Source organism: Pan troglodytes, chromosome 2 (genome assembly GCF_028858775.2).
Source record: "Pan troglodytes isolate AG18354 chromosome 2, NHGRI_mPanTro3-v2.0_pri, whole genome shotgun sequence".
In the NCBI taxonomy this organism is placed as follows: Eukaryota; Metazoa; Chordata; class Mammalia; order Primates; family Hominidae; genus Pan; species Pan troglodytes.
Genome location: NC_086015.1, coordinates 137153658 through 137170179, shown reverse-complemented (window position 1 = coordinate 137170179; position 16522 = coordinate 137153658). Strand labels below are relative to the sequence as shown.

The 16522-nt window shown below is 42.9% G+C and overlaps 1 protein-coding gene across 1 annotated transcript; it reads left to right on the top strand.

Moving 5' to 3' along the window:
• Positions 1-1169: 1169 nt before the first annotated feature.
• Positions 1170-1850, top strand: LOC100611124 (uncharacterized protein C3orf36). The gene is given in 2 exon segments (XM_063806245.1): positions 1170-1402; positions 1404-1850. Coding segments are annotated over 2 exon segments (498 nt in total). The 5' UTR covers positions 1170-1261; the 3' UTR covers positions 1761-1850.
• Positions 1851-16522: the final 14672 nt, after the last annotated feature.

The window sequence follows — 16522 nt, the reverse complement described above, 5'->3', positions numbered from 1 at the left end:
AATCAGTGGGGAAAGGCTTGGCTATGCTGTGGTAACAGACCTCTCGAATCTTAGTCACTTGACACAACAAAAGATGATATCTCGCTCACAGAACCTGTGGTGATCTGGGTGACTCTCAGGTCGGTGGCTCAGTAGTGCCCCTCTGCCTGCTCAGGGCCTGGAGGATTGGCCTGAGAGCCCCCCCAACCAGTGTCTCAGTAACTCAGACTGTTTGGAACCTGAGGTACCTCCATTTCATTATAAGCTGCCATGATGGATGGGGCAGGGGAAGAAAGTCCTGGAAGATCCTGCACTGCTAAGCAATGCTTTGTCCCAAAGTAACGCTCTTCACTCTGCTCCCAGCCTAGCTGCCGCAAGAGCGGAACAGAATATTCTGTGTGCTCAGGAGAAGAAAAGAGCAGATATGGTTGAGCACTACTGTGCTCTACTGTGGGTAGTGAACCTAGGTGGACACAGTTGCTCACCGGGACACTTAAACCAGCTTTGCGGGGCTGTCGGGGTCGGGAAGCACAGTCTGGAAAGATTTCCCAATGGAGGAAGCACCAATTGTGGGTCCCTGAAGCTGAGGGGATGATGCCCAGGCAAGGCCGAGGCAGTCTGCAGAGGGCTGGGGAGGTGGGAAAGACGATTTTGCTCAGAGGAGGCAGAGATGGGGTGGTGGCTGAGAGAGATGCAGGGTCAAGGAAAGGATGGCTTCAGAGGGGAGAGATTTCCTGGGGCAAAAGGCCACAGGATGGGGAGGCTGCGGGGTCCAAGAGGACAGCCGATGGAGCGAGACCCTGCAGGCAAGGAGGAGATGGGGTGACTCTCATGGCAGAATCGCACCAGAGTTCCCACAGCCCTGTGCGGCCACTATGACTAGTCCCATCCTGTACATGGAGAAAACGAGGCTCCTTCCAGTTGTCCCTCACGCCTCCCTTGATTTATGTACTACCTGATGTGTATAAGGACAGGTGGTGACAAACACATGGTCCCTACCCTTCAAGGACATATAATCCAGAGCTAGGACAAGACCTTAACACAGGGCAAAGTACTATGCTCTGAGTTCATTTGATGAGCGATGGGAGAACGGGCTTGATCCTAGCCATGCGGGAGAGACTGGAATTCAAGAGAGTCAAATGTGCTGGGAAAGACTTTCTGGGCAAAAGGAATAAGCAAAGGTGTGCAAAGGTAAGGAAGCAGGAAACCTTTGCACATCTTGAGAACTCGCCGGCCAGAGGCCTGTGAAGGAGCGCAGTGGTCAGGCAGGAGAGGCAGTCGGATGCAGGCTGAGACCATCCTGAAGGGTCTTGAGGCTGGCTTACCCCAGGCTGTGAGTAGTGGGCTCAGCCTAGTCCCGGCTCCTGGGTTAGTGCTCACGTGTCTCTCTGCCCACTCAGGGCCTGGAGGAATGGCCTTAGAGCCCCCCACCAACCAGGCTCAGGAAGGCATTCCTAGCTCAGAGTACCCTCCTGGAGTCTACACTGGAAGGGGCTCCTGAGTGGGCCGCGCCACACCCCGAGGAGCAGAGGCGCAGTCCTCCCGCGTGCTCCCAGCACACTCCACCCCTACCCAGCACACCCATGGGGCCCCCACCTTGCTCACCTGGGGGGAACCACCCACTCTGCGCCCTCTCAGGGAGAGGTGGTGGCCGCTGCTCTATCCCCTCCCTCTCTTCCTCTTCCACCTTCTCTCTCTTCTCATCTGGGTGCTGGAACCCAAGCGTGAAACTGAGAGTCAGAAAGTCTCAGTCTCAAGGCAGAGCGGGGCAACTAATTTAAAACGGCTTCTACTCCGGCCCCCAGTGTGACTAATCTCCTCCTCTTCGCTCCACAGGTCTATAAATGGGCCACAGTAGGCACCCCTTTTTAAATCTGTAAAATCCCCAAATCCATTAAAAGTGACTTCAGAGGTCCCAGATAGGGACCAACATTTGTTTAAACCTTTTCCTCATTACATCTCATGACCGCCAGCTTACAAAAGAGAGACTGGGGGTTCTGGATGAGACGTATGCAATCCCTGAGTCCACCTCGGAAAGGACAGAGGCAGGTGTCACACCGTTCCTCTTTGACCCGAATCGCTTGAATCCCAGAGTTTCAACAGCTCAGGTGGGTTGAAGGCTCAGAATGTACCAGACATCCGAAGCGCTTTACATACATTTGCTCCTTGAATCTTCACGACAGCCCTGTGAGATGCAATAATCATGCCATTCCACAGACGAGGAAACGGGCCCAGGGGACTGCGGTCTCGGCTCCTTTCCTCTGGCTTTCTCAGAAAAGGCGCGGAGGCCCCCGCCGGGTGGGCGAGGCGGGGTGGGCGGCCCCTTGCGCCCTGGAGTCGCATTCCGCCACCAGGGGGCGCCGCCCCTCCGCCGCGGCCCGGGGAAGCCACCCGCGGAGGCGCCACGCCCAGCCCGCCCACGGGACGCCCCCGCGGCCCCACAGCCAGCCGGGAGGGACTCCACCACCCGGCTCAGCGCGCCTCGGACAGCCCGCTTCCCCGCCGGGGCGCCCTCGGGCCTGCGGGGCTCCCCGCGCCCACCGCACGCACGCACGCCTCCCCCTACTCGGAGGGCCCGGGAGCTGAGCCCACCGGCGCCTGCTCACGGGACACAGCCTCGAGAAAACTTCCTCTCTGCCTCCCCGCGATAAAGCACCGTTTCCTCTATTTATATTTTCTGCACGGAAGTGTATTAAACACGTTAGAGAACAAGAGGAGTAGAGAGTAAGGTGCCACGAGGCACCGAGAGGGCCCGCGGGAACACACGGCTTCCTCAGGCTCTCTGACCGGCCGTGGGCAGGGTGGTCCCCGGCCGCATTGTGGGGCCATTCGCACCCAGAAGCTGTCAGCCTCCCCACTGCGTCACTGGCACCATCTGGGAAACATTATTCAGCCACTGCAGGGGGCTAGGTAGCCTCTGCTTCCTCCTTCCAATTCCCAAAACCTTCACCACAGCATCTCCTGGGGCCTGGCCCTGAGATAGGCGTGCATGTCGGAAAGAAACTGTTGTCAGCATTCCAGGCACTGTCCACCCCGGGAAAGGGGCAGGTACCCATCCCGTCACAGACTCAGGTACCAGGGCAAACCGGGCACCAGGCCTATAGAGGTGAACAAGACAAACAGAAGGCAGACAGACAACCAAGAAAGCATCCAAACTGTGGCTGCAATTGGCTGATCAATTACAGGTGCAATAGTGCCATGAAGGAGAAGTGCAAACAGACGGACAGATGCCTGCATGGAAATGCAGGGGGAAGCCGGTGTATGTGGTGGATTAACAAAGGTGAAAGAGGCCCGTTCCCTAGGGATTGGAGATCTGGAGCAGAGATGAGCTCTAACTGTGCCTTGAAGGATAGGGTAAGTTTGTTGACAGGGGCCTTAGAGAAGGTGTTCTGGGCGGAGGGGACTGCAGGAGTGAAGACTCAGAGATGAGAAAACTGGACCATGTTTGCCTGGAGGGCAGGGTGTAAGTAGCGCCCCCAGTTGCAAGGTGCCTCAGGCAGAGCGTGGTGAGCGGTGGATTCTAGAGGGAGAGAGTGTATCATGTACATCTCCTTTAGTAACTAACAGGGTGCTGCTGGTGGATGATGGGGCGTCGCTGACAGAATTTTAACAGAGGCAAGATGCAACCAGATTTCAGGGTGTAAAAGGCCACTGGGGCTACATGTGTACTTGGAAGAGGGAACCTGGCTGGCAAAGGTCCTTAGGAGGGAGGCCTACTTGTCATTATGGCCACTGGGATACTAGAGTAGGAGACGTCAGAGCCGAGGGCAGGACCAGCAAGCAGCAGGAGCATCCCAGGCACCCACAGGCTCCTGGCAGCCAGGATGAACCAGCGCAGAATGCAGGGTTAGCAAAAGGCCATGCGGGAGCCCATCCCAGCACCAGAATTTGCCTTGTTATAAAACAGGCATTGGAAACTGGCTGAGCCTGGGCCCAGCACAAGAGTTCTAGTTGGCCTACAAGATATTTGCATGTCTTTAAGTTAGCTCCAAACACTGGGAGAGTTTGACTGGGGTTTTCTCTTGAAAAACCCTGGTGCAGCATTCCAGCCCAAAAACAATGGATTGGAGCTGAGTAGAGGGCAGTCCTTCAGATGGACCCTGTCCTCTCAGGGTGGCTGCGGTTCCCACATCATCTGCCTGGCCCTTGTAGGTATTTAAAACTTACACACACACACACACACACACACACTCAAAAGAGTCAAGTTAAAACACCAGAAATCCAGGTGGATGTTGGAAAAGACGAGCCCAGAAGGAAAGAAAGGCTGTTTGAGAAATAATGACCAGGGAAGACTGGCCGTGCTTGAGGATGGATGGCAAGAAGATGTGAGGAACAAGTGGTGATCGCCAGGTGACTGCTTGTGGCCTGCTAGAGAATCAAATCCAACATTGAGCTCCTCGTCCTCCCCAAACCTCCTTTCACTGACTTTCCTGTCTCAGTTAATGGCATTCCAACCTTAGCTGATTAGACCAAAAACTTGGAGACAATAGAAAATAAGCTTTAAAAAGACTTTTTAAAATCTGCTTTACTGACATATAGTTTATGAACAACGAAAAGCATTAATTTTAAGCCTACTTGCTGTTCAATTGACAAATGTATACAACCACACAACCACCATTTTAATCGGGATATAGAACATTTCCATGACCACCAGAAAATTTCTTGGTACTTCCTTCCAGACAATACTATCCCCACCTCCTCACTCCACCCTCCTTCCTCGTGCAAGCAACCAATAAGCCTTATTTCACTATAGATTAGCTTAACCTGTTCTAGAATTTCATATAATCGGGGTCATATAATACATTATGTATCTGGTTTCTCTTGCTTAGCATGTTTTTGAGATTCATTCGTGTGGCTATGTGTATAAGTAGTTCAGTCCTTTTCATTGCTTGGCAGTATTTCATTGGATAAATAGATCATAATTTGTTTTTCTGTTCATTTATTTTTTGGCATTTAGGCAAAATATGTTTTTCTGTTCATTTGTTTTTTGGCATTTGTTTATAATGTTTTTACTATTGTGAATAAAACTGCTTAAAAATTAAGCAGTGCACATTTGTGCACAAGTCTTTCTGTGGACCTATGTTTTCTTTTCTCTTGGGGAAATACTTAGGAGCAAAACTTGCTGGATCACAGGGTATGTGTACATTTAACTTTGTAAGAAACTGCCTATTTCCAAAGTCATGCCATTTAATGCTTCCCACTGGTATGGGAGAAGTCAGTTGCTCCGTATCATTTTGAAAACTTGGCAACATTAGTGTTTTTAAATCATTGTCTTGACGTTTAACTTACATGCAATAGTATCCATATATTTTTATTTTTATTTTTATTTATTTTTTGAGACAGAGTCTCGCTCTGGTGCCCAGGCTGGAGTGCAGTGGTGCAATCTCAGTTCGCTGAAACCTCAGCCTCCTGGGTTCAAGCAATTCTCATGCCTCAGCCTCCCGAGTAGCTGGGATTACAGATGCACACCACCACACCTGGCTCATTTTTATATTTTTAGTAGAGATGGGATTTTGCCATGTTGGCCAGGCTGGTCTTGAGCTCCTGACCTCAAGTGATCCACCCACCTCAGCCTCCCAAAGTGCTGGGATTACAGGCATGAGCCCACCGCACCCAGCCAATATATTTGTAGAATAAGGTCAATTTGTTCTGATAAATGTGTACATCCATGTGACTTCCATATCCAAATTAAGATATAGAACATTTCCATCTCCCAAATAAGTTCTCTCCTGCTCCATTATGGTCTCCTCATTACCATACCTCTTCCCTGCAGGGAACCTCTGATCTGCTGTCTATCACAGTAGATTAGTTTTGCCTGTTCCGGAATTTAATGTAAGTGGAATCTTAAGTATGTCCTCTCACCATAATGCCTTCGAGTGAGATTCATCCATGTTATTGTATGAATCAGTAGTTTATTCCTTCCCCCACATGCAAAATAAATTTTAACTTTAAAAATCGTTTTTAAATCTTTACATTATCAACATCTTTAATAGTCACGAAATCATTATTTCAAATGGCCTAAGCCCATCAGTTTGTGTTTCAAATGATTTTACTACATCTTAAATATCTAATAAAATATGTAGTTTTAAAAGTCACATATTTGTAGAATGAACCTAGTAAAGGCTTATCATGAAGACTGCCTGTTGAATATTCCTGTTTTCCATTATATCCATAAGTAGCCTCTTAAGTAGGATCAGATTATGACAATCAGATCATCTAAGTTTCTATGAAGGCAAAAATTTAGTGTCTGCTTTTTCAGTTTTCACATAAAAATGCTGATAAGACTATCTGAAAAAGTGAAAATACTATCTTAACTATCCTATGCTTGGTTAATTTTCCACAAGATATTTTTAATTGAATTTTTTGAGATATTTGTAGATTTGCATGCAGTTGTAAGAAATAATATAGACAGTGGCCGGGCACAGTGGCTCACGCCTGTAATCCAGCACTTTGAGAGGCTGAGGCTGGCAGTTCACCTGAGGTCAGGAGTTCGAGGCCAGCCTGGCTAACATGGTGAAAGCCTGTCTCTACTAAAATACAAAAATTAGCTGGGCGTGGTGGTGGGCACCTGTAATCCCAGCTACTTGGGAGGCTGAGGCAGGAGAATCGCTTGAACCCGGGAAGGCGGAGGTTACAGTGAGCCAAGATCGCACCACTGCACTCCACCCTGGGCGACAAGAGCAAGACTCCATCTCAAAAAAAAAAAAAAAGAAAAGAAAAGAAAAAAAAAATACGGAGAGATCCCTTGTACACTTTGCTTAATTACCCCCAATTGTAACATTTGTAACATTTTACAACACTATAACATTGCAGCCAGAATATCGACATTGATACAATCCATTTATTTTAGATTTCTTCAGCTTTACTTGTACTCATTGGTGTGTGCGTATATGTGTGTGTGTCTATAGCTCTACACAATTCTATCACCTGTGTAGCTGCATGTATCCACCACCACAGTGGAGATACTGAACACTTCCATCACCATAAAAATCTCTCCTGTTGCCCTTTTTTTTTTTTTTTTTTTGAGACAGAGTTTCACTCTGTCACCCAGGCTGGAGTGCAGTGGCGCAGTCTCAGCTCACTGCAACTTCTGCCCCCGAGTTCAATTCTCCTGCCTCAGCCTCCTGAGTAGCTGGGATTACAGGCACCTGCCACCGCACCTGGCTAATGTTTGTGTGTTTGGTAGAGACAGGGTTTCACCACGTTGGCCAGGCTTGTCTCAAACTCCTGACCTCAAGTAATCTGTCCATCTCGGCCTTCCAAAGTGCTGGGATTACAGGCGTGAGCCACTGCACCCAGCCTCCTGTTGCCCTTTAATAAACACACTCACCTCCTTTCCTCCTGCCCCCTCCTACCCCATCTCTAGCCCCTGGCAATCACACTAATCTATCCTTCATTTCTAAAATGTAACTAATCTATCTTTCATTTCTAAAATCTATCCTTTGTTTCTAAAATTCGTTTCTAGAAGGTATATTCTAGAATGTATACACACACACAACATGGATGTATCTCACCCAGAAGGCTTAATGTGAGAGGACATATTTAAGATTCCACTTACATTAAATTCTAGAACAGGCAAAACTAATCTACAGTGATAGACATCAGATCAGTGGTTCCCTGGGGAGTAGAGGTATGGTAATGAGGATACCATATAGTATATATAATGATACACATAATATATGGTATATATAATCATATGGTATGTATTTTTCACTCAATATCAATATAATTCATTGGACAGTCATTCAAGTTGTTGCATGTATCAGTAGTTTGCTCTTTTGTATTACTGAGTAGTATTCCATGGTATGGATGTACCACAATTTGTTTAACCATTCACTTCTTTTCTTTATATATATACTTTAAGTTCTGGGGTACATGTGCAGAATGTGGAGGTTTGTTACATAGCTGTACATGTGCCATAGTGGTTTGCTGCACCCATCAACCCATCATCTACATTAGGTATTTCTCCTAATGCTATCCCTCCCCTAACCCCCGTAACCCCCTGACAGGCCCCGGAGTGTGATGATCCCCTCCCTGTGTCCATGTGTTCTCATTGTTCAACTTCCACTTATGAGTGAGAACATGTGCTGTTGGGTTTTCTGTTCTTATGTTAGTTTGCTGAGAATGATGTTAACCATTCTTTTCTTGAAGGACATCTGGCTGATTCGAGTTTGAGGCTAATAATGAATAAAATATACTATGAATATTTGTATGTAGGTATTTGTGGGAAGAAAAGTTTTTATTTATTAGGGATAAATATCCAAGAGTGTAACTGCTGAGTCATACGATAATTGCATGTTTAATATTTTAAGGAATTGCTATTGTTTTACAGAGTGGCAATATGCATGAGTGATCCAGTTTCTCTGTATTCTTGTCAGCATTTGATATTGTCACCCTTTTAGTTTAGTGATTCTGATAGGTATGTAGTAACATTTCATTGTGGTTTTAATTTGCATTGCCCTGATGGTGTTGAGCATCTTTCATGTGCTTATTTACCATCTGTATATCCTCTTTGGTAAAATGTCTGTTTACATCTTTTGCCCATTTTCTAATTACATTGTTTTTTAACTGTTGTGTTTTGAGAGTTCTTTATGTTCTGTAAATATTAGTCCTTTGTTAGATGTGTGATTGGCAAATTCTTTCTCCCAGTCTATAGTTCATTTTTTCCATCCTCTTCACCTGAACTTTCACAAAGCAAAAAGTTTCATTTTTATGAGATTTGATTTATTAATTTTTCCTCTTATGAATTCTGGTTTTGGTGCCAAGTTCATATTACTCAGTAGTTTTCCATTGTATAAATACCATATATCTACATGTTTCGGCCTTTGACTTGTTGATGGACATTTGGGTTGCTTCCAGTTTGGGGGCCATTATGAACATTTGTGTTACTGTCCTTTTATGTATATATGTTCTCATTTCTCTTGGGTAAATACCTAGATGTGGAAGTGCTGGATCATATGGCAAGTATATATTTGACTTTATAAGAAATATTAAACTATTTACCAAAGTTATAGAGTTGGATTACTATTTACCATTTTTGGCCTTCTTCATTACTTTTCATAGAGCCAAGTTTCTACCTGGAATCCTTTACCTTTAGCCTGAAGAACATCCCTTAGAATTTCTTGTACCACAGTTCTCATGGTGACAAATTGTCTCAGCTTTTGTTAACCTGAAAATGACTTTATTTAACTTATTTTTGACAGATGTTGTTTACTGGATATAAATATAAAGATCTGGGTTGGCAGTTTTTCTCTTTTGCACTTTAAAAATGTCATGTCATTGTCTTCTAGATTCCATTATTTATGCTGAGAAGTTAGCAGTCCATTTGTGTCACTGATCTCTGTATGCAGTGTGTCTTGTTATGTTTTGTTTTCTAGCAGCTTTCAATATTTTCTCTTTATCTTTGGTTTTCAACCATTTGACATGATGTCCCTAAGTGTGCTTTTATTTATATTTATATTTACTTATATTTATCTTTTATTTATATTTATCTCTATATATTTATATTTTTAGTTCACTGGGCTATTTTATCTTGCTTGGGATTCACTGAGTTATTTTTCAATTGAGAAAATTTCAGCCTTATATCTTGAAATACTTTTTCTAGCCCATATTTGTCTCATCTCCTTCTAGAACTGTGATTAACCATATTGGACCATTTGATACATTCCACAGGTCTTGTTCATTTTCCTTCATTTTTTTTCCCTCTGTGGTCCTCAGATTGGATAATTTCTATTGCTCTGTCTTAAGTTTATTTAGCTTTCTTCTGCCATCTTCTGTTAACCCACTCTTATGACCATCCAGTGATTTTTTTTAATTTCAGTTTTTATATTTTTCACTTACAGAAATACAATTTGATCCTTTTTTAATAACTTCCATTTCACTGCTGAGACTCCTGAACTATTCACTCATTAAAATAATATTCTCATTTGGTTGTTTGAATATATTTTCCTTTAATTCCTTATTTTTAATTTATAATTCCTTATTTATAATAGCTACTTTAAATTTTCTGTCTGCTAAATCCAACATCTGGGCCATCTCATGCTCAATTTCACTTGATTACTTTTATTTCTGGACTTTGGGTCACGTTTTCCTTTTCCTTTTCTATTCTAGTTATTTTTTAGTATCTGTTGGATATTATGAATGACATCCTGTAGAGACTCCAGATTCTGCTATCATCATCTAAAGAATGGTGATTTTTGTTCTAGTAGATAGTTCACTTATTAGCTGACCACCTTGAACTTATGTAGGCTTGGTTTTATATACTTTGTCAGGAAAAATCTATAAAAATCCCAGCTATTTGTGAAGCCCTTCTAATTTATTGGGTCTCAACCTCCAAATTCTGTTTCCTCTAAGGATCTCATTAGGGTTTGATTTTAGGCATTTGCAAGGCAGGTCTAGAGTGTACTTTGTTCTAGGACATGTTCCTACTCCTCCTCTAATAGCACAGGGGTGTGAAGGCTTGCTGCCCCATCCCAATGTTTTCAGGCTTTTGGTTTGTATAAGTAGGAGATGAGGGAAATAGGTGGTGTTTCAGCCATAGCCAATCACCTTCTGCATGTCTGCACCACCCAAGGAAGGCTTCTCTGATCTCTTGTTCTGCCACATCTTTCTAATAAGCACCCAGGGAAGAACCATGGAGAATCTTGTGAGTGTGTGCAAATTCGTATCTGGAACTCTCAGTTATTCCCGATTGATATGTTAGACCAAACTCAGCTTTTAGGACTTTATGAAAATATTAGCTGATTTCTTTTTACCCACTTAGATGGTGGCCTCCTCTTCTTCCCGTGTTTCACTAAAGGTAAAATAGTTTTTGTGTTTCTGGGTTGCCATGCAACCTCAACTCTCTGATGGATTTATGAAAAGTTATGCCTTTGCAGGCTGCCTGAGCTTGTTGTTGTTAAGAATGGGAACAACATTCACGTGCAGCTTTCTACCTCCCAGCAGAAGTGGAACACCTCAGTAATGTCCCCTTATAGAAAGACATTACATTGTACAAGTAGCACTAACCATTAAAAAATTGATAAATTAAACTACATTAAAAGTAAGTACTTATTTTCATTGAAAACGCCATTAAAAGAGTGAAACAGCAAGCCATGGAGAAGAAAAGAAATTACCAACTTATACAGCAGACAAAAGATTTGTGCCAGAATCTGTACACAAAACTTCTACATGTAAACAATAAACAGATATACCCAATAGAGAAATGGGCAAAAGACTTAAACAGATACTTCACAAAAGAGGATATCTCCAGCAAATATATTAAAATGTACTTAATATCATTAGTCATCAAGGCAATGAAAATTAAAGCCACAATATGAATCTACAATACCCCCACCAAAATGACTAAAGTTAAAAAGACTGATGATACTAAGTGTTGGCAAGAATATGGAACAATAGGAGCTCTCATACATTGCTGGTGGAAGTGTAAACTCGTGTATTCATTTTGAAGACATTTTGGCATTTTCTACTAAAGTTGAATACTTGCATATCATCTAACCCAGAAATTACACTCCTAGGCACATACTCAACAGAAATGCACCGCACACGTGCACCAAGAGACGTTTAAGATGTGTCCTAACAGCATTATTCATAGTAGCCCCAAACTGGAGACAATACCACACATATACACAAACATATCCAATATACATACACCAATAAACATAAATGAACCACAGTAATCACAACATCATGGATGAACAGTACAAACATTTCATTGAGTGAAAAACTAAAACACAAAAGAACACATAACCAATAATTTCAAAAACAGGCAAAACTAGACTATCATATTGTAAGTTATAAAAGTGGTTAAATTTGGGAAGGAGAGAAGTTTAGTAATGGGGAGGGGCATGAGGGAGGTTTCTATGACTGTGGCAATGTTCTACTTCTTGAATTCATGGTGGGAAATTGTTTTGTCATAATTCATTGAATTGTACATTTATACTTAATATACTTCTGTGTATTATATTCTACAGTATAAAATGTTACAGGCTGGGTGCGATGGCTCACGCCTGTAATCCCAGCACTTTGGGAGGCCGAGGCGGTTGGATCACCTGTGGTCAGGAGTTCGAGACCAGCCTGACCAATATGGTGAAACCCCATCTCTACTAAATATACACAAAAAATTAGCCGGGCATGGTGGCGCACGCCTGTAGTCCCAGCTCTTCAGGAGGCCGAGACAGGAGAATTGCTTGAACCTGAGAGGTGGAGGTTGCAGTGAGCCGAGATCACAGCACTGCACTCCAGCCTGGGTGAGAGAATGAGACTCCATCTCAAAAAATAATAATAATAATAAATACAATGTTACAATGCCATGCACGTATTTCAGTTGGGCACTATTGCAATTGCACCATCATCCCAGGGATAAAACATAGAATCATTCTTAAAGTAAAACTCATACCTAATATTTGATTTCCTAAAGGTTGATTTAATTAGAGGTTTTGGGTAAATTTTAGATTAAAATCAATACTCACAGTTTAATTATACGATCGCATGCTACTACCTTTTTAAATAAATGGTTTTGTATTAAAATATCCTCAAATAGAAAGCATTTCCAATTGTCAAACTTTTACTAATTTACCTTTACATTTCTGAAGTTGTTTTGAATGATGTCTGAGATAATCATATTAAGGTAAGATATTATCATGCAGGTAAGAGATTACCTGCCCTGCAACTTATTTTAGCCAGAGATGGCTTCAAGCCAAAAGTCTGATTTTTTTAAACTTAAAAAAAGAGAAGTGACTTTCTCAGTCTGCACTGTCTGATAGGAGAGAAAACAAATTATGTGGGAAAAAACTATCAGTTTAAACACTTAACATAAATTGTAATAATACTTTAGTCTTTACTGTTTGAAATTCATCTGGAACTTAAAATGCTATAATTAATAGCTTTTTACCCCAAAATACCTTCAAATGTTTGTTGTCTCTTATCAGAGCACAATATTTACTTTTTTTTTTTCTGAGACGGAGTTTCGCTCTTGTTGCCCAGGCTGGAGTGCCATGGCATGATCTCAGCCAACCGCAACCTCCGCCTCCCAGGGTTCAAGTGATTCTCCTGCCTCAGCCTCCCAAGTAGCTGGGATTACAGGCATGCGCCACCACAGCCAGCTAATTTTGTATTTTTAGTAGAGATGAGGTTTCTCCATGTTGGTCAGGCTGGTCTCGAACTCCTGACCTCAGGTGATCCACCCACCTCGGCCTCCCAAAGTGCTGGGATTACAGGCATGAGCCACCGTGCCCAGCCTCTTACTTGTTAAACGAAAGCTTAATTATTATCCCACAGTTTAATTTTATACTCACAAGGTACCTATTTTGAAGAATAAAGTTTTTGTTTTTTGATCAAGTCCAGTCTTCAATCCATGATTTTCTTAAAGAAACTCATTTAATATGCTTACATACATTTCAGAGTTTAAAAACCACAGTTTCACTCAGCATTCTATGAGATTACAAAGATCAGCCCATTAGAGCTACAGGAACACATGGAGGGCAGGGGAAGGAACAAAATGTTTATCAGCCCCGGCTGTTAAGGCAATGTGTCAGGAATCTACAAATAAGTGCTTATCTGAACACCCCTGTAATATTATTCCACGTCTTTGTGTTGACAACCTCCTATGGCCATGATTCATGTGTGCTGAGCAGGAGGGAATTCCTAGGGACACACCCTCCCTTCTCCTCCCCGCTCACTGCACTTGGGTGTCCAAGGGGAACATCATTCATCCTTCAACAATGGAACAGAGGGACTTAACCCCAGTGCAGTTGGAGAGGCCAGGAGACCCTGTCTACTCATCCAGTGCTGCCAGGACCAGTCAAGTACAGGGGTTTCTGGGATGCCAAGCAGAAAGCACACATCTAAACAGAGGGCTCTACATGCCTACATACTCACACACAGCAAGCATTCACTTTTCTCTGGGTGCGATTTAAATATGAATTACATTCCACATGAATGCCCCATGTGCAGTGAGGAGAAGAAAAGACACTTTGGTGAGAACCGACTCCTAGTGAAGCAGGTAGAAGCCAGAAGCGTGAAAGCCCCACAGGGGTTGGGTGGGTCAATACACCCACTTCTGCCTGCCTGGCCTCTCCCAAGGTCCAAGAGAGCAAACACACTCAGACTAGGCAGCATGGGTGTATTCTCCAACTGAAGCTTTACCCTCTGGCCACAGAGACCTTCAGGAGGAAGGCCAGGGTGCCTGGATAGCTCCGGGGAGAGCTAGAGCCTCTGCCTTGGTCTGCGGCAGTCATGGAAACCTCTTTCTCAGGTGGGGGCTGCACAATCCAGGGTAGAGCAAGTGCACACATCCTCATCTTTCAGATTGAAACCTGAATTTCTATGATGTGAAACAGCTGCCTCTGGAGGAGACAGAAATGTGTCTAACTCTTTCTTAATCTTACCATCTTGCTACTGCTGTGCTAGGCTAAATCATGGCCCCTGAGGCTATGACCATCTTCTAATCCCAGAACCTGTGAATGTTACTTTATATGGCAAAGACTTTGCAGATGTAATTAAGTTGAGGATCTTAAAATAAGGAGATTATCCTGGATTACCTGGGTGGGCCCCAAATACAATCACAAGTGTCCTCCCAAGAGGGAAGTGGAGGGAGATGACACAGGAATACCCGGAGAAGGGGAAGAGACTGCGGGGGCAGAGATGGAAGTGATGCAGGCACACACAAGGAAGGCCAGCAGGACCTGGAGTGGGCAAGAAGCAATTCCCCCCCAGGGCTTCCAGAGGGCACATGGCCCTGCCGACACCTTAATCTCAGCCAGTGATACTAATTTCGGATTTCTGGCCTCCAGAACTGTGAGAGAATACATTTCTGTTAAGCTACAGAATTTGTTACAACAACCATAGGAAATTAATACACCACCTCTCAGCTAGAACACCTCCTCACTGACAGGGTTTCTAAGGCCTTAGGTTTCAACCTAACTGTCCTGCAGGTGGGCGTTTCCTTTCCATAGATCATTTAGGGATTACAAAACAAAATCGGCTTCCTACTAGCTTTAAGCTGGCAGGGCAGTTTGCTGGGATCCCAGCACACCTTCAGATAAAGCCCCGAGCCTGGCAGGCTGGGCACCCCGTCTCCCTACTCCCCAGTCTGATCTGACTCACAATTCTTTCAAGTGTTATAAAAGATTCTGTGTTTTCTTTAGAAATAAATCTATAAATTCTTCCAAAAATCCTTTTTAAGGAAGAAATCTTACGATTAAATTTCTTATTCCCAAAGACTCTACTTAGTTTATAAACTGTCAGATTAATTATAGCAAGACCAGAGGAGACATAGCCAGGGATTACTTGTCAAGTGAAGGATGAACACATTCAATTTCCTACCACAAATATAGTTTGCCACTCTAAGTGAACAGTCACAATTTTTTATAACAAGCATCTTAATAACTCCACTTTTCTCCAACAAATATAAAAAATAAAACAAGCATTGTAGTCTCCATGGCCTTGAGATTAAGGGTTACATTCCATAGGGAATTAACAATAAAGCCTAGAGTTAAACTGTACAAGGTTACCAGAGCATTCTTGCAAATAAACTACTTAAGGTTATGATGACAAGACTAGAATAAGCAGAACATTAATTTTTTTAAGTTTTCCCTTTTATGTAAAGAAAAATCAAGATGGGCTTTGTAAAAAGAATGCATGCTTATTATAAATTATTCAAGCACTGCATAGAGGTTAAAAAATTCAAATGCCACTGCTCATAAATAATTAGCATTTACATTCGCAGAGTATCATTCTAGACATCTTTTTAGTTCATATGTTCCAGAAACTCTAAATAGATATATTAAAATATTTTATAAATATGTGATTGTTTTATATGTTATTTATCATAAGTTATCAGATTTAATTTTATTTGTATTTAAAACTTGAAAAAGAAACCAAAAGGAATTTGAAAAAATTATAAAATTTCAAATAAATGTTTATTCGCCTTGAGAGTTTTTACAAAATAATCTTCTATATTTACAAAAAGAGATTTGGGGGAAAAAAACCATTGAGAGTGATCGTTTTTACATTCCATACTTCAGTTTAGGTATTAGCTTTTGATTCCCTGCTATGAAAGACAAGGACATTAGATACAAAGCATCCTTCCTTCTCTTCCCCCCATCTTCACATATTGTCATATTAACATTTTACATAAGCAGCATTTATATTTTATTTTGTAACTATAATTTGTAAAATGTTTTGCATTAATATTATTTCTTTTCTTCTTTTTTTTTCATACGAAGTCTCACTCTGTTGCCCAGGCTGGAGTGCAATGGCGTGATCTTGGCTCACTGCAACCTCTGCCTCTGTCTCCTAGGTTGGAGTGATTCTCCTGCCTCAGCCTCCCAAGTAGCTGGGATTACAGGCATGAGCCACCAAGCCCAGCTAATTTTTGTATTTTTAGTAGAGATGGGGTTTCACCATATTGTCCAGGCTGGTCTCAAACTTCTGACCTCAAGAGATCCGACTGCCTCGGACTCCCAGAGTGCTGGGATTACAGGCATAAGCCACCGCGCCCAGACTGTATTAATATTACTTCATAGTTAGATGTTTCCAAGTC